The sequence below is a fragment of the Phaethon aethereus genome (genome assembly GCF_964289735.1).
Source record: "Phaethon aethereus genome assembly, chromosome: 3".
NCBI classification, from domain to species: Eukaryota; Metazoa; Chordata; class Aves; order Phaethontiformes; family Phaethontidae; genus Phaethon; species Phaethon aethereus.
This window is the reverse complement of record NC_138576.1, coordinates 111,712,976-111,733,415: the sequence shown is the minus strand read 5'-3', so window position 1 is coordinate 111,733,415 and position 20,440 is coordinate 111,712,976. Positions and strand designations below refer to the sequence as shown.

At 48.3% G+C, this 20,440-nt stretch overlaps 1 protein-coding gene across 1 annotated transcript in view; it reads left to right on the top strand.

The window, feature by feature from the left end:
- Positions 1–13,033: 13,033 nt before the first annotated feature.
- LOC309404220 (TOG array regulator of axonemal microtubules protein 2-like) overlaps positions 13,034–20,440 on the top strand; it is a gene marked incomplete at its 5' end in the record, with an annotated part of 29,074 nt that continues 21,667 nt past the window's right edge. The window contains 7 exon segments of the mRNA XM_081998608.1: positions 13,034–13,256; positions 14,036–14,097; positions 14,100–14,175; positions 14,956–15,255; positions 16,711–16,946; positions 18,497–18,669; positions 19,507–19,556. Coding sequence (XP_081854734.1) covers positions 13,034–13,256; positions 14,036–14,097; positions 14,100–14,175; positions 14,956–15,255; positions 16,711–16,946; positions 18,497–18,669; positions 19,507–19,556 — 1,120 coding nt within the window.

Here is a 20,440-nt window from a genome sequence, read left to right as displayed (position 1 = left end):
GGCACTGTTAGTCCGATGTCCTTAGGAGAATGATCTAATTTGAGCTTTTTTCCCCTCATACTTGGTGGCTTCTGATGAGCAGCTGTTTCACACTTCAGCACGGCTTAGATAATTTCCCAGACACCATTGCCGTGGCATATGAGCATCTCACAATTTTAATGGCATTTACCCTCACAACGTTCCCTGAAATAGGGGAACAGAGATTGAAAAATCTTAGACAGGGGGATGAATTTTGACCAAAAAATAAGCGTTCCGTCTCGTTCTCTCTGAGATCTGCTCTCAGCTCATTTTCTGAATGGAACTATATTAAATACAAAGAAAAATTTACTACCAATAGGCTTCTTGCATGGCAGATTTTGCTGACAGACAAACTCTGACATGGTCTGGAGACAGAGTTCTTATTTTCTGTTCAGTTGAAATATTATGCAGTAACTGTTTATTACTGTGTAGAGAAAGGACCTTCCTTTTCTCTACACTGTTAGTCTCGCATTGGTCATCAACATTTAAACAGGTACTGGAAGTACCTAACAAGAGTACCGGTAAGCAGGAAAAGGGTTATGGTACCTATTTTAAAATGGGAGTTGAGCTTAAATGCTGCTAAGCACAGTGCTCACTGTGGAGCTTCAGAAGAGAAGCAGCTGTCTGTTTCCACTAAATCCCAGAGAGAACATCTGCTCTCTCTAAAGTAGTCCCAATTTATGTTCAAATGCTTTATGTGAGAAAGAGATTAAAATAACTGTGAAACTGCATTCTATGTTTAGAGAGATTTACTTTATCCAAATTATCTTTACAGGCCCTTCTACATTTACTCTGGCTAAGCATGCCCTTTTGCGATTGCTTAAGGAAGCAGCAAAGTGTATTAAACCCTGGACTAAAAGATGCTGGCGTAATTAGAGGTGGATTTAGCCCTGATGAAAGCAAGGCTATAACTAGTCTTCTCACTTACATATTGAGGTTATCATTTTTTTTCCATTGCTTGGCTACTGCTGATGCAGCAAGCTACTATTAGAAATAAATTATCAGCTGTATTTGTAGTGTTGGACATTGCTGGTATAGAAATGGACTGTTTGCACATCCTAAAATGCTCAGAGTCCAATGTCCTACCTGTAGTAGAGGCATGGACCCCTCGTGGGTTGGGCTGAACTGCCCACTTTGCCCCTCCGCCCCCACATCCTGCCTCGCACAAAATCCTTGCCTGTAATATGCGTGTTGAGTTTTCTCCTATGATATGACCTCCAGGCTCTGCAGGATTCAGCCTCAAAAGTTTCCAACAGGAAAACCAGAATCTCATGATGACAAAACAAACGGACCCTCAGAAATAGCCGTTGCCACAATTTTTTCTAAAGGATGGTCTTTCACTTTAGAAAGGGGACCTCTTACCGACCTCCATGACCTTTACTGTACTGTCCTTCAAAGAGAGGAGGCAGCCAGGGTATTTTCAGCCCCTCTCTTTCCTGGAGGCACGTCCTGAGATGGCCCAGTGAGAGCTCGGCGCTGGAGCCCAGGTGCCGTCCCCGTCTCACATGCTGCTCCCCTCCGCAGCAGCCAGGCAAACCGACCCTGCCACATACACCTGTTATGCGTATTTTGCAGGAGGGACACGCTCAGGGCCTTCTGGTGTTTGATGAGCTACTGCACTGTCTGTTCAGAGGCATTCCCTCTAAATAGTCCCTCGGAAGACTTCTGGACTTAGAAGCGGAGGTGAGCTGAAGCAGGCGGTACCTGAGAGACGTTCTGTGACATCCAGCAGAGCTTGGCCGCTGAGGAAACACACTCGCTGGGCAAGTGCTTGCAGCACCAATGTTTTGTCTGAAAGAGAAACATTTATTTCTCTTATAACTCATCTGAGATTGTAAGAAAAAAAGGGAGGGTGGGCACAAAGGTAACTGCATTTTGTAAACTAAAATTCTACCAGTTTGAGAGCCCTTTTCTTCTTCTTTCCTTCAAGCTTTCTTGGGAGGATTTTAAATTCAAAAAGAAAAGCTTTCATGTCACATTTCTAAATCCAAGGTTGACTGCTGTGTGAGGAGCTGTGTTAAACATTTCACATCAGGGCCCTCAAGATTTAATTCACATGTAAGCAGCGAAAAGGTTTTGCGTCCCAGCGATTGGCAGAAGTGGCCTCCTCCTTCCTCAAAGGAGAAGGGTGAGAAGGCTCAAAAGTCCACCCACCCATCCATTCACACTTTAAAGATAAGCTGGTGCTAAATCCTTAAGCTGCCTGTTGCGGTCTATGGACAAGACTCCAAGTTACTCTTACAAGAGAGAATTACTGCTTATTGCCAACAACCATTCGCTCTCGGGGGCTCTGGCCCAAACAACTAGTACGTCATGCCAAGATACACTGAATTAACTTTGCTGGTACGGGCTTGGGCAGGGAGCTAACGGGAAGGGAACCATAAGAGATGCCCTACCTACCTGGACAATGTTAGCAGAGATGAACTTGGGGCTTCGTCTGCAGTGATGGAGGAGCATGTCCTGGTTTCAGCCAGGATAGAGCTGGTTTTCTTCACAGAAGCCAGTGTGACACTGTGTTTTGGATTTGGGATGAGAAACTGTTGATAATGTGCTGATGTTTTGGGTTGCTGCTGAGCAGTCAAGGACAGTCCAGCTTCTCGTGCTGGCCTGCTAGCAAGGAGGTTGGGGGTGCACGGGGAGCTGGGAGGGGACACAGCCGGGACAGCTGACCCAGGCTGGCCAAAGAGATATTCCCTACCATACGACGTCATGCCCAGTACATAAACTGGAGTTAGCCGGGGGGCGGAAATCGCTGCTCGGGGACGGGCTGTCGATCGCCGGGTGGTGAGCAATTGCTGTATTGGGCATTACTTGTTCTTGTACATTCCTTTGTTGGTATTATCATTGTTGTTTCCTTCTTTCTTTCTGTCCTATTAAACCGTGTTTTTCTCAGCCCACAAGGTTTTTTTCCTAATTCTCTCCCCCACCCTACTGTGGGAGGGGGAGTGAGCGAGCGGCTGCGTGGTGCTTAGTTGCCGGCTGGGGCTAAATCACGACAGAGCATCACTCCCTCTATTTGAGTCTGAAATCGCTTGGCTGTCAGGAGCTTGCAAAGCTCCTCGAGCTGTTCAGTTTCTTCCGTACTCCGAAATGACGTATGATGTACTGTCTGACGGGGTGAGACAGGTACGTCAGAGCCAGACCTCAAACTGGAAAATAAAACCAAGGTAAGGCCTTTTGGTGACAATATCTTTGGCTAATTGTGAGGAAAACATCTCGAGGAGACTTCCTATTGATGTGATTTCAGCTAGATCCTGAGATGAAAAGCAACTTGAATCTCATGACAATCACTGCAGGAGACAATCTGCAAGTAACATTGCTAGTGGTTACTCAGGAAAGCCCAGGCACCAAAGATGGGCTTCACCTCATTTAGCTTCAGATGTCTTCACAGGTACTCATTTAGCATCCTTTGTGGGGAAAACTAGGCACAGCTTCAAAGTTGAAATGCCTCATCTTATGGGAGATGTCTATTACTGTCTTTTCTGCCTTGTCAACAAACAAGGGAAAAGTGTTGATAGAATAAGCTGACATTTTAAACTCGTTATGTGCAATGCCTTCATGAGAAGGTGTTACCTGTCCAGCAAAGAGAGATATTTACCTCCAGTGGTCGCCACTGCACAGTGCTGCCAGCTGAACACAAGAGGCAGGAGGAGAACACGGGGCGACAGGAAAATACAGTTTCACTCTGCAGATGTGGCTATGCTTCTGTGGGATCAAAGGGTCCCGTGGGACGAGCGTAGCACATCTCCTGCTTTGCTGTCAAGGCTTATTTGCAGGGTCTTCCTGCCATTGCACAATAATTTACCTTCCTTCAACTAGCAGAGAAGCTGGGACAAGTCGCCTCCTGCTTAGTATTTATTATTCTATACTAGTCGTATGCCCATGGGCAGCTAGTTGCTCTCATGTTCTTAGCATGTGTCAATGGCAATTTAAATTAATAACCAAAGTAGGGAGATTTTGGTTGTTTGATTTGGTTTTGCTACTATGAAACTACAGCAATCTTCAAGAGAGAATTTGGAAGTTGTTCAGCCACAGACAACAACATTATACACGCATTGGAAAGAAAAATTTGTGACTATCAGAGGCAACTAAATCTGCAGAAGAGGTTTAGAAAGACTGAGTACATTCTCTGAAGACAGCTCAAATTTTTCGAGGACAGTCTTAACCTTACCAGAAATAAATGCTTGGGATCTTTCAGTGATGAACTTCAGCTTTGCGTTGCACAGAGAAGACCAAACAAATTGTTTGATTGACTGATCTGAGATCAGTTGATCTGAATAAAGAAATATTGCAGTCCAGGAATTTGGCAACTGTTCTTGCTGGGCAACCTCACATTACCCAGTACAGTCATTTCCCTGGACAACATTATCCCCACGGTGAAGTAACTTTCTTAATATTTACCTTCCACTCTTTTTTGGTTTTATCATTTATAGCCAGACATCAAACAGTTTTCTGATTTCAGGAGATGAAATGAAGAGCCTCACCTTGTGTCCTGATGACGGTCCTGAGCAAGCTTCACCACCGTGCACACCAGCAGCTCGGTGTTGTCACGCGTGCCCGACAGGAGCTTCTCAGCTCCGATTTGCTCCGTTGCGATCAGGAGGTGTTCGGCCGCGCACTTCCGCACCAGGACGTTGCGGTGCCTGGACACAAGAGAACAAACACCGGTGCAGAGGGAAAAGGAAAATAGTGTTGTCCCTGTCGTTGCTGGGGGAAGGAGGCTTGTCCAAAGCAGGACAACAAAGCTGGTGAAGGGTCTAGAGCACAAGGGTCTTCTGAGGAGTGGCTGAGGGAATGGAGGCTGTTTAGGCTGCGGAAAAGGAGGCTGAGGGGAGACTTTATCGCCCTCTACAACTACACAATAGGAGGATGTAGCAAGGTGGATGTTGGTCTCTTCTCCCAAGTGACAAGCAATGGGACAAGAGTAAAGGGTTGTCTGAAAGGGTTGTCCTTTCACTGAAAGGGTTGCCAAGCATTGCGACAGGCTGCCCAGGTACCTGGTGGTATTTCAAGGACGTGTAGATGTGGTGCTTAGGGACATGGCTTAGTGGTGGACTTGATGGTCTAAAAGTTCTTCTCCACCCTAAATGATTCTGGGGCACTGGAAATGGCACTGTACAGAGGGACTCCCTGCAAGGAAGAGGGTGGAATTCAATCTCCCTGGACTATCTGATACTCAATTGCTTTCCCAAAATTAACTCTGAGAAAGAGGGAAATGAAAGCCAATTCATCTGAGAGGCCAGAGGGCTCCCACTACGCAGACAGAGCTGCAGCAGGATTGAGGCTTATTCCACCTGTTTATGTCCACATCTGCAGACCCTTCAAAAAAACAAATGGGGAGAAAGACCCTATGGGGCATGAAGCTGTAGAATACCCAGCAATGCAGCCAGCTTGTTCTTTGAGGCATGGAAAGAGGTACATTTGACTGTTTTACTCTTTTCAAAAGATGAGGAAAGGAGAGCAGTCATTGTAGCCAGGTTGTCCTTTCTAGAGAGTGCCTATTTGAAGCTGTCAGGCACAGCACTCATATTTTAAGGCAGCATTTGCTTCTGCTACCCCACAGTAGTCGGCCTGTGAAGGCGCCTGTAAAGTGATGACTGACTGACTGACTCACCATCTCAAGGCTAACATGCAGCATCAATTGGAATAGAAAGTGGAGCTCTAAGGACACAACAGTCAGACAGACTCCTCTGGGCAGGAGCTGCACCTGCTGAGCAGCTGTGTCGCACCCTGCGGCTTCTGCCCCACGTGCTCCATGTCCCAGCAATCAGCCTCCTTATTGCTCAAGTTAATGTCACAATGACGATGCATGGTTTTTGCCAGCGCCTCTGTGGTTAGCGTTGTGGAGTAGCAAAGCATGCTCGCTGCTGGAACTGCCATTGTCCCTCTTCCCGCAAAGCCACAAGGCTATATCAGCACTCTTTGCAGGGACTTTCACTTCCCCATCGTTCACCACATCTAGGCAGCGTTGACAGACTCTGAGAACAAATAGGCTGTAGTAGGGCAGGAGTAGCTGACAAGCGGAAGGGAGCGAGGTTGAGCCGAGAATCAAATCACCGAGTTCACAGAAGATGCAGGAGAAAGGGCCCTTTCCTCCCATCATTCCCCTTCTGCCTCCTGTCCCTTCCCTCTAGCCACACAATTTAAGGTCAAGGATATGCCTAAGAGAAGAACGACGTACTGGACTCCACTAGCCATGAGAGCAGTCATTGCTCGTGCAGGAGTCACGCTCCCCACCATGATCCTCAGGGATCGATTGGCTGTTTTCTGAATGAACTCGCTGGAGTCCCCCATCTTCTGGAGCAAGACCCGAGCAACCTCATCCACCTTGTGGTCCATGTGTTTCTTCATGGTCCTGAAGAGCTCTCCAAGTGTGCTGATGGCAAAGCAAGACACCTTCGAGCGGAGGTTGTTCACCTGGGCAAGTCATGAGAGGAAACATAAGAATCACCTTGTAAAGAAGATCAGTTCCCCTAGATAAAAGTCCCAGGAAACAACAAGACTTCTTGCTGTGTCCAGGTGGAACGTCAGAGCACAGTAAAAGCAGAAGACCACAAGCACAGGAAACACCCTCACTCCGACAGCAACTTCTTCTCTGGCCTCAGGCCCCCTTACACAGTACCATTTCAATGAGACAGCAGCCCTAAAAAATACTGTTTCACTTAGAACCAATGTGATACTTAGCCCATAACATAGACTGCTTTGATTTTAGGTCCTATCATGGAAAACAAGCAAAAAATCCGAATTGTACACATTTTGTAAATCATTTCACTATCTGTTTCTGCATTACACATGACAAAAATGTCAAAGCGGTGTTTGTTCCCATTTAGAAGTTGTCTAAAGCAGCTGCTGAACATTTTGAAATGCAGCTTAGAGAGGTAATTGAAAGATTTCTAATGAAAAGGATGATTACTTTTTGGTGAAAAAAGTTGGGCTTTTTACCCCTCATACTTGGTGGCTTGTAACGAACAGCTGTTTCACACTTCAGGATGGCTTAGCTTATTACCCAGACCCCATTGCCATGGCGTGTGAGCATCTCACACTTTTAATGGCATTTACCCTCACCATGTTCCCTGAAACACAGGAACGGAGAGAGAAAAATCTTACGCAGGGGGCTGAAATTTAACCAAAAATAAGCATTCCCTCTCAATCTCTACACATTCCCTCTACATTTTCTCTATGCTGTTACTCTCGCATCGCTCATCAACATTTAAACAGCTACTGGAAGCACCTAACAACAATTTTGGGAAGCATGAATACGGTTATGGTACCTATTTTGAAATGGGAGTAAATCGGAGCTTAAGTGCCACATTTATACTGGTACCTCTTACCTCTGTATCTGAGCTATCTTGTAGCAACCTCTCACTTTTTTCCTCGCCCCTCCTTGTCTCTGTGGCATTTCACCCTTCCTTAAGCCTGTTCTCCCCGGGGTGCCGCCATCTTGGCTGCGGGGCTGGGCTGGGCCCTGTGGCGGGGCCGCTGTGGGAGCTGCCCTGGTGGGCGCGGGGCAGCCCCGGCCTCTCCTCACAGGGACGGCCCTGCAGCCCCCACGCCGCTCCCAACACCTCAGCAAAGAGTATGTGCTAAACAGGTCCTGTTAACTTGGGAAAACTCAGGAACTTCTTTGGTTTTGCTTCGTCTCGCTCTTCAGAGAGTTTCCAGCCTTGTTTCAGAGGGCCGGTTCCTGCAGCTGCCTGGGGGTGTGGATGCCTGACTGGGTAACGGCTGACTGACATGAGGAGCTCCCCTGTGTTTGGTGAGCACCAAGCTGCCCTCACATGAAGCATTAGGAGAAGAGGGGCTGGGTCTGGAGCTGAGGGTCGATGGTCTGACTGAAAATAAGAAACTGCCCCTCGACAGCTGTCCTCACCCCTTGCCTTGCTTCTGTGGTTTCCTGCTCGCTCCTGCCTTCCCAACTGGCCCTCAAGTAGCCTCTGTGGGGTGCTCAGCACTTGCACCCCGCACCCACAAACCTTTGCCCCGTGCTCTGGAGCACCCTGGCTCTCTGTTAGTGAAATTGCTTTGCTAACGATGGTGCAGACATGAAGGCGTATCCACCCCGCTCTGCCTTTGGAGCGTGCCCCCGGTTTTGGAGCTGTGACCACCGCCCGCCAGCACTGTGTATGAAGCTCGAGAAGGTATTTATAAATAAGCTATTGATTACGTGGCTGCAAAGGGCTGTGAAATCAGCTGGTTCAAAATTAGGCAGAGGTTTGCAAGGGGAATAAAGCTGCAGCTAACTTAACTGGCCTGTTTCGCAAAGGGGGGAGACGAGGTGTGCGTAATCAGGAACGTGTGAATTGGCAGGCAGGGTTGGGCTGAGGTCGCCTGTCTCATCCAGAGTCCGGCCTCTGGCAGTCCTGGGCTTGGTATTTTTAGAGCAAGGCACAAGAGCCCTGCCGTGGGCAGATACAATATTTCATCCTGACGGAGGGCATAAACCCAGCCCTGACCTCTGCTTCAGAGAGCTTGATGTGAGCTGTCGGGGCAATTCGTGAACTAGACCAGAACTGAAGATCCCCAAGGGATCTGGTTTCCAGGCACACCTCTGTTCAGATCCTTTGCACTCCCTAGGACCCCTCCTTGAAAATTCAGGTATTTGAGGAAACAAAGCAAATGATCCCAACCCTGACCCGTCCAGGCTCTTTGACCTCACTCTTAGTGGAGTCATGCGGAGTGCAGACTCTTTAAATCAACTTTATATAAGCTCTTAACTACAGAGCTTTAAAAAAAATAAAAATGAAGTGACGGCCCCATGTGAAACAGGGTAAGACATTGACCCTTACTTGGAAAGAGGAGGTAGGGGGTTTTGCGCTGAAATATATTTAACTCTTTAAGTGCCATGCAGGAGTCTGGAGGTTTTGCAGTGGTTGGTCAGGAGGCTGCTGGTATGTTAGACGTGTTGGAAAGGTTTTGTGATGAGCAGGCAAACCACACTGCAGCCTGGTGGTTCCTCCTCTTCTCTCACTCCCTTTCCCAAAATATAATGGGTCAGTCATATGGTGATGCTGCCTCCTATTCAGGATCCGGTCTATCTTCATGTAACCCTCCTGCTGTGCCAAGGCAAAACCCAGATAATGCAAGGATGGGCTGAAAGGTCACAACTTTCAGCTGCTTTCCAGCTCCATACAGTTTGCCCTCGCACAGCTGTCCTTCAGGAGACGCAAGTGCGATGCTTCAGTTGGGTGAAACAAGGTCCGTGCTGCTAATGGACAGGCATCAATTTACTCCTTCAGCTCTACCACTGAGATACGCGGTTGTTTGGGCCTTGTGTGCCCTGACATGGCCATGAGCAGAAGAGTTGCCGTGTGGAGGTAGCAGGGGGTGGGCTGGGTGCCAGGGGAAGCTCGTGGGGGCTTGGGGCTGTGGAACTGTGTGGTCTCGTGTCCTTCCAGACATTGGGAGAAACAGAAATGCCTTCTCCAGTGCTACCCAAGGAGTTGCGGAGCCCCGGGGTGTCTGTCTAGTAGGACATACTCAGAAAAACCCGTACTTTGAGGCAGCTATCCCTTCTTTTGCAGCAAATGACTGCTTTGTCCAGAACTGAGAGCTCTGTGATGAAAAACTAATAGAGCAGGCTGAATCGATCAAAGAAAGGTTGCTTTCTGGGTTTGTGACTCAAACGCATGATCGTGTTGTGGTACCTTCTGGGAAAAGCTGCGTTGTGGTTGCCATTGGAGGAGGTTTTTTGCCTAGCTACTGGTTTGCTCAGTGAAATATTCAGAAATCTCAAAGATTCAAGAATTTTAGTACGTATAATTGCTTGCTCAAAAGTCAAGCTGAAAAGCAGCTGTAACTCAGGGTTCATTTTGTTTCTGTTTTTTGCCCGCTTCAATTACTTAGGAAGCAGAAACAACTCCACGTGGCTTGGGCACCCACTTGCGCATGTAGCAGTGGCAAATTGTTCCAAGAATAATTACTCAGCTGAATGTTGCTTCTGTGAACTCTTTGGACACATTTGCTAATAGTTTCTGCATACAAGTCAGTACTGGTTTGTAGATAGCAAAACGAGCTATATTTGTGAGCTAATTTATGCACACACATTTCAGCCAAAGCTTGTTTTCCTAAACAGAAAAAATATCTGTGTCAATACATACTGTTTGGCTTTAAAACTCGAGAGCTTTATCAGCCATTACCTGAACCAGCAGCTAAGTTAAAACTTCAGCAAAGCATCTCATCTCTTTAAATATTCAGCAGTAGAATTAAATAGGTGTTTGGAGAAACAAAAGCTTTTTAAAACAAAACGAGGAAATTGCCGGTAGGGGTTCTGAAGTCTGGTTGGCTCACTTCCTTTGGTGGCAGTCTGGGTAGCCTTTTCCTGGAGAAGTGGCACGTGAGGACTTTCCATTCTAAGTGCAAAGCTTAGATGAGAAATGGGAATTACTCTGTGACAGTGAGACGGTGGCGGTGGCAGTGTCAGGCTGTGCAGACCCCTTGGGTATTGGCGGAAGGAATAAGCGCCGAGCTGCTCGTGTGTTACTTTGGTTTCGCTAGGTTCTCCAGAAGCACGAGGCTGGCATTTGTGTTTATTATAGGCAAATATTCAAGAGTAAATGAAAGTAACTTGGAGAGGAGGTTAAGCGCCGCTATGTGCTTGCGTGTTCTTTCTTTTCATCCAGCATCTGCTGCAGCCCACTGCAGAGGGCAGCCGTGGGCAAGGCAGACCCTCAGCCTGACCCAGCCTGCGGCCACTCTTGTGCCACGTAGGGAACTGCTGCGTTGTCCTCTGCTGTATAGGTGCTCTACAGCCACCTTGCAGCGAAGAATGGCAATGCATGTGGTGAGTGCCTCAGGGGGAGTTTAGTTGGGCAGAATACAGATAGCTGCGTCCTCTTTGATCAGATCGCATGGATAATATTCCTATACGTAGGTATAGGTATACTTAATGTGTAGACCATACTGGTGTGGATTTTACCAATTTCTCCCCCCACCACCGAAGGCACATTTGCAGTCATGCACAAAATGTCTTGCCAAACTGTTCTCCTAGTAGCATCTCCTCCAAGTGTGTTTCTTATGGAATTGTGTGTCCCGTGTCCTGTTGCACTTAAGGATTCTCCCCCAAGTATCTTTCCAGCCTGCTCCTGCTTCCTTGGTGAGGTCTCATGAGATCATAGCCCAAGGTGAAAGTACTACGGGCAAGCTGCCTGCACAAGTCAAGCATGGGCCAATCCTAAGGTATTTGAGTGTCCTGCAAAACTGTTACTCTACCAAATTACAGGGCCAATGGCTATATTTATCAGTAATGAAGTGTGAGTCTCTGCGAAGGAAGGACAGGCGTTTGAGCCTCACCACCTGTGACAGATGGTGCATGTTATGGGATGTGATGGAATTAACAGTGAAGATCCGTGCCTGACACCAGCAACTGCCTCCCTTCACACTGGTTTGGTTTTGAAACAAAGGTCTGAGACAAGGAAGAAGGTTTTAACATGTAAAATCAATCAAATGTGAGTTTTGTAAATTCCCTTTTGTATGCGAGGATTGTGTAAGATAAACTACTGTGGAGAACTTCTTTTATCTTAACCAAGCAACTGGCACGAACCGATAAGAACCAGTACAATGTTAAAACACAAGCTAAGCAAGTAGGTAAGGAAAGAGTTCCTCTGGAGGACAGACAAGTTAGGGGGACCAAGTACTGCAAAAAACCACCAGAGACCACCAGAGGACCACCGACTCATTTAACAGCGCATGCATCAAGGACATTTGAGTATGTTAAACATTTCTCGGAAATGTCATGAATATGCTAACAATTGCAATGAATATGAATGTATGTACTCTATAGAATTCAGATGCTGGTAACACGAGGCACGCATGTTAGAAGGAGATATCCCCCATGCGTCCAGCGCTGCAATAAAGATGTCTGCTTAATAACACTTTGATGTTATTAAGTTTGAATTTCTTAAGTTTGGATTTCTTTGAATCGCTTCTGTACTCACTGATGTTTATAGGAATTTTACTGCTGGCTTACCATCCTGACCTCTTCTCCTAAGGCATGCTCTGCAAAATCCCCTCCTTCCTCTCACTTAGGCCATAAGCAATGGGCCAATAAGTTTCAGGAAGCCAAAGCCCTGGATAGGGACTCAAGTTTCTGTCAGAAGGTGAAAAAAGGTCTCTATAGAGTGTTGAAGTGAAAGCAACCAAACCGCTAAGGAAAGAGACTGCAGGGACTGAGGCTGAAAAGGGTCACGTTTCGCTATAGCACTAACCTGAGGGGCTAAGAATAAACTTCCTTTACCCTCCTATATCCTGCACACTAGAACACTGTCTACAACCCCACTAGTCCCGAGGGATGTGCGTTTGCTGATGTGACACGGCAGACAGTTCCTGGATAGCTGGCATCTCTAAATATGGGTTAAGCTGTAGCCTCAGGCTGTCTGAGGTGCTGCAGGCGCTATAGGTACCTCAGCAACACTATAAATGCAGGCAACTTGCCTACAACAGCCATTGTTTCAGCTGCTTTTCTCCTTCCTTTCACAATGGGTAGCAGATTTGGAAGTACTTGGCTTGTGGGTTGAGTTTTGGCTCAGAATTATCCATGGCTGTGTCAGAGAATCTTATCTACCCCTTCCTAGGGAAGAAATCTTGCAGACTGGTAGAATGTGCCAGAGAGAGGGTTTACACACTAGTCTTCGGTATCGTTAGCCCAGTGCTTCCCCTTAAATCCAGGAATGTTTGTCTTAAAAAGGAGCAAACTCTTCCACCCCACATTTTTTCAGGTGTTCTCGGGGCAGCTGCAAGGCGCTGCACTGGGTCCAACAGCCTCTGCTGCCGTGCTCGTGCAGCCATGGGGAGAGCAGCTCCTGGGGTGGAGTTATGTTTTCCCCGTTATGCCAACAGCAGTCTTCCTCCTTTGGCAGTTCCAAAGACTGGTGGCTGCCACTTGTACTAACGGTGCTATTTTCCCATGCAGGTTCCTGATGCTGCAGGGGAACCCGCCAGCAGCTGTATCAGGCCCAGCACCCAGCAGCACATCGAGTAGACTCTCATCTGCAAAGAGCCCATCGTCCCCTGCCCCACCATGGCAACACAAGATGAGTTTGCAGTAGCTAAAGGGCTGCAGCAGACCGGAGACTTCTTCAGCCAGGGCTTGTTGCAGTCCCGTTCCTGCAGCCTTTGCCTGGAGGATGCTCGCCTGCAGTGGCAGCGCCGGTGCCCAGGAATGCTGCTTGGCTCAGGGAGGCAGAGCGTGTACAAAAGCTGCAGTCAAAGCACTGATCACGAGACCCTGGAGATGCTGGCAAGTGCAGCAGCTATTCTTCATGCTGTACAAGTGAGAGCCCCGCCTTAGAGGCCGGGTAATGGGGGAGATACTGGCCAGGATAAGGGGCAGGGAAACACGCTGTGTAAAATTTTGAATTTTCAGCAACAGCCAAGATGGCAAAATTTTTTTGAGGCAGGCCATGTTTATGTTGGTTTTGGGTGTCTCTGCAGCAAAGAAAGCAGGGAATAAGCCCCTGTAACTGTGAAACAGAACAAAGGAGAACCGTTTGGGTGGGCAATTTGCATCCTACAGACAAAGTAATCAAGTAAGGCCAACTGAACCTTGGGGACATCTGGTACGGAGTGCAAACCTGCTTTTAGTTATAACACCTGGTGTTTAATTGATTGTGTCCTCGTACGTTCTTGTGGTGCAGAGAAGTGAAAAACTCAGCAAAACCCAACCCAAATGGAGTGGGAATTACAGAAAAAAAGGGCTTTCAAACTAGCTGTGGAGAGAGATACCAATACGAGAGACCATTGTGGGTTGCGTACTCTTTGAAAGGAGAGGAAAGGAATCCTGTAGTCCAGGATGGGCAGCTAGCAAAACACATGCAAATTTGTAGAACGTTGAGCTGTCAAAGCGCTGGAATGCGAGCCCCTCACCAAGCAGGATATTGTGACATCAAACAGACCTTTGCATAGGCCAGGACTGCACGTCACTACTGGTGTCTCAGTCCTCGAGGGAGAAGCGGTGTCTGCTTTTTCCTTTCCATGTCAAATGCTGCGAATTTGAGCTGTTTGTACTGTCCTTATTTTAAAGCTAAGTACCACAGCCCAGTTGCTGTCTACTGTGGGACTGTGCCCAAATTCAAACCCAGACAGATAGATACACAGCTCTGCAAGGTGGAAGCATTGATTCGAACTTGCAGTTTTGTGGCAGCAGCTGGACCACTGAAGAAGGTGAGGATGGACCGGGGTTGAATACTCAATGGTGGCTTCAGCCCAATGAGAAAAGCCCACCCGATTTCAGGGAGAAATGGACCTTGGAAGTCAGTCCTCATGTGCTGGCTCTGTGTCAGAGGAGGTGGCTGAACCTGCCCTCCTGCAGGGGTGTGCATGGCATCACATCTCTTTATCATGAGTTCATTATGCTTTCTCCTTGATCAACTACTTGATCCTACTACTGCCAGCCAGAATGGGGACTGTGGCCCAGCTGGCCATAAATCGGGCATGGTAGTGAGATGTTCATGGTAATGAGTTCTGTTTCTATCCTTGCTATCAAGGTGTGGTCTGGCCCTAGGTAAATGCCCTGTTCTTCCTCTGCTTGCCAGTCAGATCTGACCTTGAGGGTGGGATGGTGCTCTAGAAACACTGGCAAGGTCTGCCTGCTTGCTGAGGTGTCTTGCTGCTTTCCAGAAATACCAGTAGCACCGTGCGGGTGTTTACTGGTCGTCTTCACAGGAGCCAAGTCCTGCAATGGGAATCTTTTTTCCCCTCTTACCAGTGGGGCCTTCAGCCTCTCTCTCCTGGCTTGCTAGCTCAACGCTGCTCAGAAGAATTACGCTGACACTAGTTTTAAGGAAAATAAAACCAAAATGTCTTCTGAATGATTATGAATTAGATCAATAGATTAATAGATTAATTAGATAATTTAATTAGATAAATAACCACTCCTTAGGTGGTTGATTGTAAAAGTGTGAGGTCAGCTAACCGCCTTCTTCCCTTTTACCAGATCTGCAGCTTCTTTTCAATCCATATTGACAACTCAGATGAAGAAGCAGCTGAGTTTACGGGATGGGGATGAAGCTGAGAAACCTCCACACCCAAGCACCACCTCTCCCCTGGGTGGCCCGGTCGGCAAGGCGAGCGTGCACGACCGCAGCGCTGAGTATGGAGGTGATCTCTCCCCACTTTCTCACCGAGCCTTGCCCCAGGACCCCCAGGAGAGGGAGGTGAGCAGTGCTGCCCTGGCAACCATTCTGATCAAGGGCAAGCTGAAGATGAGGAGGATGTCTGAGGGTCTGTTAGCCTCACAGAGAGGTAAGATGGGAGTCTGCCCGTTCTCTTGTGGGAAGAAGGGCCTTTTCCCAGTGTAGAGAGCTAGCGCACATTCCCCGGGAACAGTTCTCCCCTGCATGTGCCCCCCTGCAATAACATTCCCTGCTCTTAGTCCCCTGCATAGCCCTCCTGTTGTTGTAGGGGTGTACAACTGTGGGGAGGAGAGAGGAGCAGGAGGGTGGGTGTGCAGATGACTTATTCTGGGTAAGCACCGGTCCATGGGCTCCCTGTTGTCTGATGGGAGCCCGGAGGACCAGGATGTTCCTCTGGTGGCTCTGTGGGAGTGGGTAAGTGTTGTCCACTGGCCTGCTTCAGGTGGATGCCAGCATGAGCATAGAATCATAGAATGACAGAATCTTTAAGGTTGGAGAAGACCTCTAAAATCAGCAAGTCCAACCGTCAACCCAATACCACCACGCCCACTAAACCATGTCTCAAAGTGCCATGTTTTGTGAACACCTCCAGTGACGGTGACTCCACCACTTCCCTGGGCAGCCTGTTCCAATACTTGACCACTCTCTCAGTAAAGAATTTTTTCCTAATGTCCAGTCTAAACCTCCCCTGGTGCAACCTGAGGCCATTTCCTCTCGTCCTATCTCTAGTTACTTGGGAGAAGAGACCAACACCCACCTCACTACAGCCTCCTTTCAGGTAGTTGTAGAGAGCGATAAGGTCTCCCCTCAGCCTCCTCTTCTCCAGACTAAATAACCCCAGTTCCCTCAGCCGCTCCTCATAAGACTCGTTCTCCAGACCCCTCACCGGCTTCATTGCCCTTCTTTGGACACACTCCAGCACCTCAATGTCCTTCTTGTAGTGAGGGGCCCAAAACTGAACACAGGATTCGAGGTGTGTCCTCACCAGTGCCGAGTACAGGGGCACGATCACTTCCCTGCTCCTGCTGGCCACACAATTTCTCATACAGGCCAGGATGCTGTTGGCTTTCTTGGCCACCTGGGCACACTGCTGGCTCCTGTTCAGCCGGCTTTCAAACAGCATCCCTGGGTCCTTTTCTGCCGGGCAGCTCTCCAGCCACTCTTCCCCCAGTCTGTAGCATTGCGTGGGGTTGTTGTGACTTGAAGTGCAGGACCCAGCACTTGGCCTTATTAAACCTCATACAGTTGACCTCAGCCTATCGACCCAGCCTGTCCAGGTCCCTCTGCGGAGCCTTCCTACCCTCCAGCAGATCCACACGCCCACCCAACTTGGCGTCATGTGCAAACTTACTGAGGGAGCACTCAATCCCCTCAACCAGATCATCGATAAAGATACTGAATACGACCGGCCCCAAAACTGAGCCCTGGGGAACACCCCTTGTGACTGGCCACCAGCTGCAGTTATTTAGACATTTCCAAGAAATCTGTCCAATGAAATATGTAGCTTCAGGTGCTCTAGGTTTGCAGTGCTGCTTCTATTATGCTTTGTATCTCTGCTTTGCAGGCCTGACTGACTGCGGTGACCCTAGAGGGGTTACCCTGAAGCCAATGGTTTCCAGGTCAGCTTCCCAGAGGCGCCTGGTAACCTCCAAGCCTGTGCCTCCCATCCACAACAGCCTGCCTTCCTCAGAGCCCAGCAGGATGAGCAATGCAGAGCAGGAGCGTGGGGAAGATGGCACCGGCTGTGATGACAGTGATGGGAATAACAAGCAGCTGATGTCAGAGGGAGAAGGATATAAAGTAAGGAAACCAAGCCAAATCACATGTGGTAGATCTTCAGTTTATTTCCTGTAGGCAGAGCGCTGAGATCTTCTTTCCTGGTGGTGCAAGCCCAGGGAAGCAGCTGAGATGAGGAAGAGCTCAGCTGGACACTGCGCTTCAGGCTGTCTTTGCAACGTGTGTACTGCAGACTTCATGTCCTCAGCGTCTATCAATAGGAGAAGAGGTCTTTAAATAGTTTCTGTGCTCTCTAGTGGCTCCTGCTGTGTTTTATGGTGGGGAAAACACCAGCAACCAGTTGGAGCAACTAAATGTGTCCAATCTGGTCATGTATATCCTCCTACATTTAGCAAAATCCATCTGTCTGTGAGCCATCTGTACATTGTGGTTACTGTTGCAGATACACCAGCATCTTGGTGGGTTTTTATATCAGCTCTGTCTGGTTTAGATGGAAAAAGACGTTTGCTGGAGCAGGCCACCCTGCAAAGACAACTTTAGGTTGTCCCAGCTTTTGAGCTGTACAGCCACGTCCTTCTGCACAGTTCTCTCTAATAGCATTTCTAGAGTTCAGCAGCCCCTGTGCAGCTTCATCCTCTCCCATGGGTCTGCCCAGGGGTAAGTGATGGGAACTGGCAATTGTGGCCACAGGCAATGCACTGCAGACGCCATCCACTCGCTTGCCTTTGCAGGAGGGACAGAAGCTGCAGTTGTTTTGGTTTTGCTGTGGTGAGCAGGACAAGGCAGATGAATCACAGCATAACCAATAAAAGGCTAGTGTACTTGATTTTGGCCTTGCAGATGCAGGCCCAAAGGTATCCCTGACATTAACTCTGTTGGTTTCACTGGAGCTTGAACAGGTCCTGATTTGGCTCTTTAGCTGTGAGAAGAATGTTGGGATACTAAGGAAGGGTGTGCATCTGCCCCCGCTCCCTCCATCCCCCTTCCTAGCCATGGCACGGGGAGCCTGAAGTAATTTCAGCCGGCAGAGAGACCTTACACAGAGCAGCAGGGTAGGGAGCTCTGCTGAACCTAATAAATGACAGTGAGCCTGAGATGATGAGTTGTGTGGGAGCTGGAGAGCAGCGAGCATCCAGAGAGCACATTAGCATCTGGGCCAAAAGGCTGTTGGGGGACTGTGGGAAGGGCAGAAGCACAAAAAATGATGGTCAGGTTTTGACAGCGTGCAAGATGACTTTGTGGGGACTTGGCTGGAGTTCAGAAAGGGCTGGTAGGCGCTTTAAGGGACAGTGGGAGGACACTGATCTAAACCCACTCCTGTACCATCGGAAAGGCTAAGAGAGGCAACGGCACCCCAGAACATCCTGATGCCAGGTGGGAATGCACCCACTGCCAGAGAGGTGAGCGAGGGGAGAGAGCTGGCAGCAGCAGCGTGGGACACGGTCTCTCCCTCACCACTTCCCTTTCCATTGCCCATCCTAGGCCAAGCTGCTCCATCAGTTTGGGTTTTCTTTTCCTGCCAAGTCCTAGCTAAGAGCATGGCTAAACTTCTTGTGGCATCAAAGGGGGAGGGCTGGATCCTTGAGCTGAGCACTGCGTTCTACTATTTCCAGGCTTCCCCGCTGCCCTTGTATGGCAGTGGTGTGGATGGGAAGAAGTCACTGAGAATGGCTGTGATTCCTCCTATCCCCAAGTCAGCAAGACCACCTGATGGGGCTCCTGAGAGCGCTGCAGTGCCTCTCCCAAGCTCTCAGCATGTGGTTTTCCAAGAGGCCCTGGAGATGAGGTAAGCCAAGGTGTCTGCTGCTCCACTATGCTGTTCACCTTGCACTTCTTGTCTCGGGAGATTGTTTTCCACAGTATATTTATGCAACATATCGATGCAAACTTACCAATACATTGATGCAAACTTCTGTGCATTCGCCATTTTGCGTATCTATGATGACGCAGCACAATGTCAAAACCAACATCATACACTCTAAGAGCAGGGGTGGTGAGGAAATATAGCAGTCAACCTTAGCCTAGTTATAACAATAAATAAGGAGCCATAGGAATATAGTTCCAATTTAAAAGCCTCAGCATTGCTTTGGATCTGCAATCTGAATAGACTCACCTACCAGTTGAGTTGGAAACCCCCTTTTTCTTTGTGGAAGAGCAGGGAGGTGTAATATTCTTCTCAGGAGACAGCTGTGGTATTACTCTAGGTAACAAGACACTGTCACCAGTTGAAGGCATGGCCAGGCAAAGTTAGGCTTCTGCAGCAGTATAAAGGTCGCTGCCCTCAATACAGGCTTATGACTGGCTTAACATCTCTTGCTGATGCACAAAGGATGTAGGTAGCGGTGAGAGCCACTTAGCTCCAAAAGGAGAAACAGCAGAATTGGATATTTAAGGCCCAAATTGAAGAATGACTCCCGTGTTTCAGATTGAGCTTGATGAGCTCTGTGTGACTCCAGCAACTGAAATGTTAACGGTAATTAATCAGCTTTGCATATTGCTGGTTTCATGGGCTGCATTTCCTCCTTCATCAGAACGACAGTGCTATGACCGTTTGCCTCCTTGAATGCTACCCTCCCTTCTCTTTCTGTCTTCTCATCTATTATTTTATCCCCAATTTTCCCAGGCCAAGATCAGGCAGCAGCAGCAGTGAAGAGAAGACCCTTAAATATCTAGGTAGGTACAGGGCATGGCTGTCCTAAAATGACCATAGGAATCCAGGCCCATGGGTGGCACTGTGAAAGTTCGGTTGAAAACTGTCCTGTAACATTTTTCAGTTCCTTGATGTGCTCAGACGGCTGCCGCAAAGCCCACTCACTGGGAAATGTGCTCTGGGGATCCGGTGAAAATGACTCCAGCATGGATGGGGCTATGAATGGCAGGAGCTGGAGGGAGACCTCGGGGCCCCAGAAATGCACAGCAGGAAAAGAAAACGTTCCTCCGCCTCATGCTCCTACCTTTTATCTCCCTGCACACTCTCTAATGTCACAAAGATCAGAGAAAAATGAGGCATTTCACATGAAACAAGAAATGCTCCTCCTCCTTCCTCCTACACTTGCAGGAGAAAACCTTCCCTTGGAGCAGTTTCTGAACCGAACCGTTTGAGCTCTGAAAGAGATTCATCAGCATGGCCTATTTTTGCACTGGGAGAAGTAGTGAAACCTTGTGTGACAGGAAGTCCTTGTGAATTTTCCATTTCCCGAGAAAGAGGCTTCAAAGAGGATCCAGCCTATGCAGGATCTGAGCTTTCCGTCCTCTTAAAGCACAAGCCAAATGCTGAGTAATGAACTCAGGTTTCCTTTGTGCAACACATTTCCCTCAGACCACTGACACTAGGTTTAGGATTGCAAATCTCTTCCCGTACTCTGTCTGCATATGTCAGTATTGCAAACTGAGACTGGGGTAGGGGATGCCTACTGGCTTCTCTCCCCTCCCCGCCTTGCATTAGCACTAGCAGTTAGAGTTCTGCAAGACAAAAGGTGGTGTCTGGTGCGTCTGTGTCAGCCGGTACTTTTAAGTTGAAAACCTCAATGACACTGTTGCTGTCCCTTTACCATCTG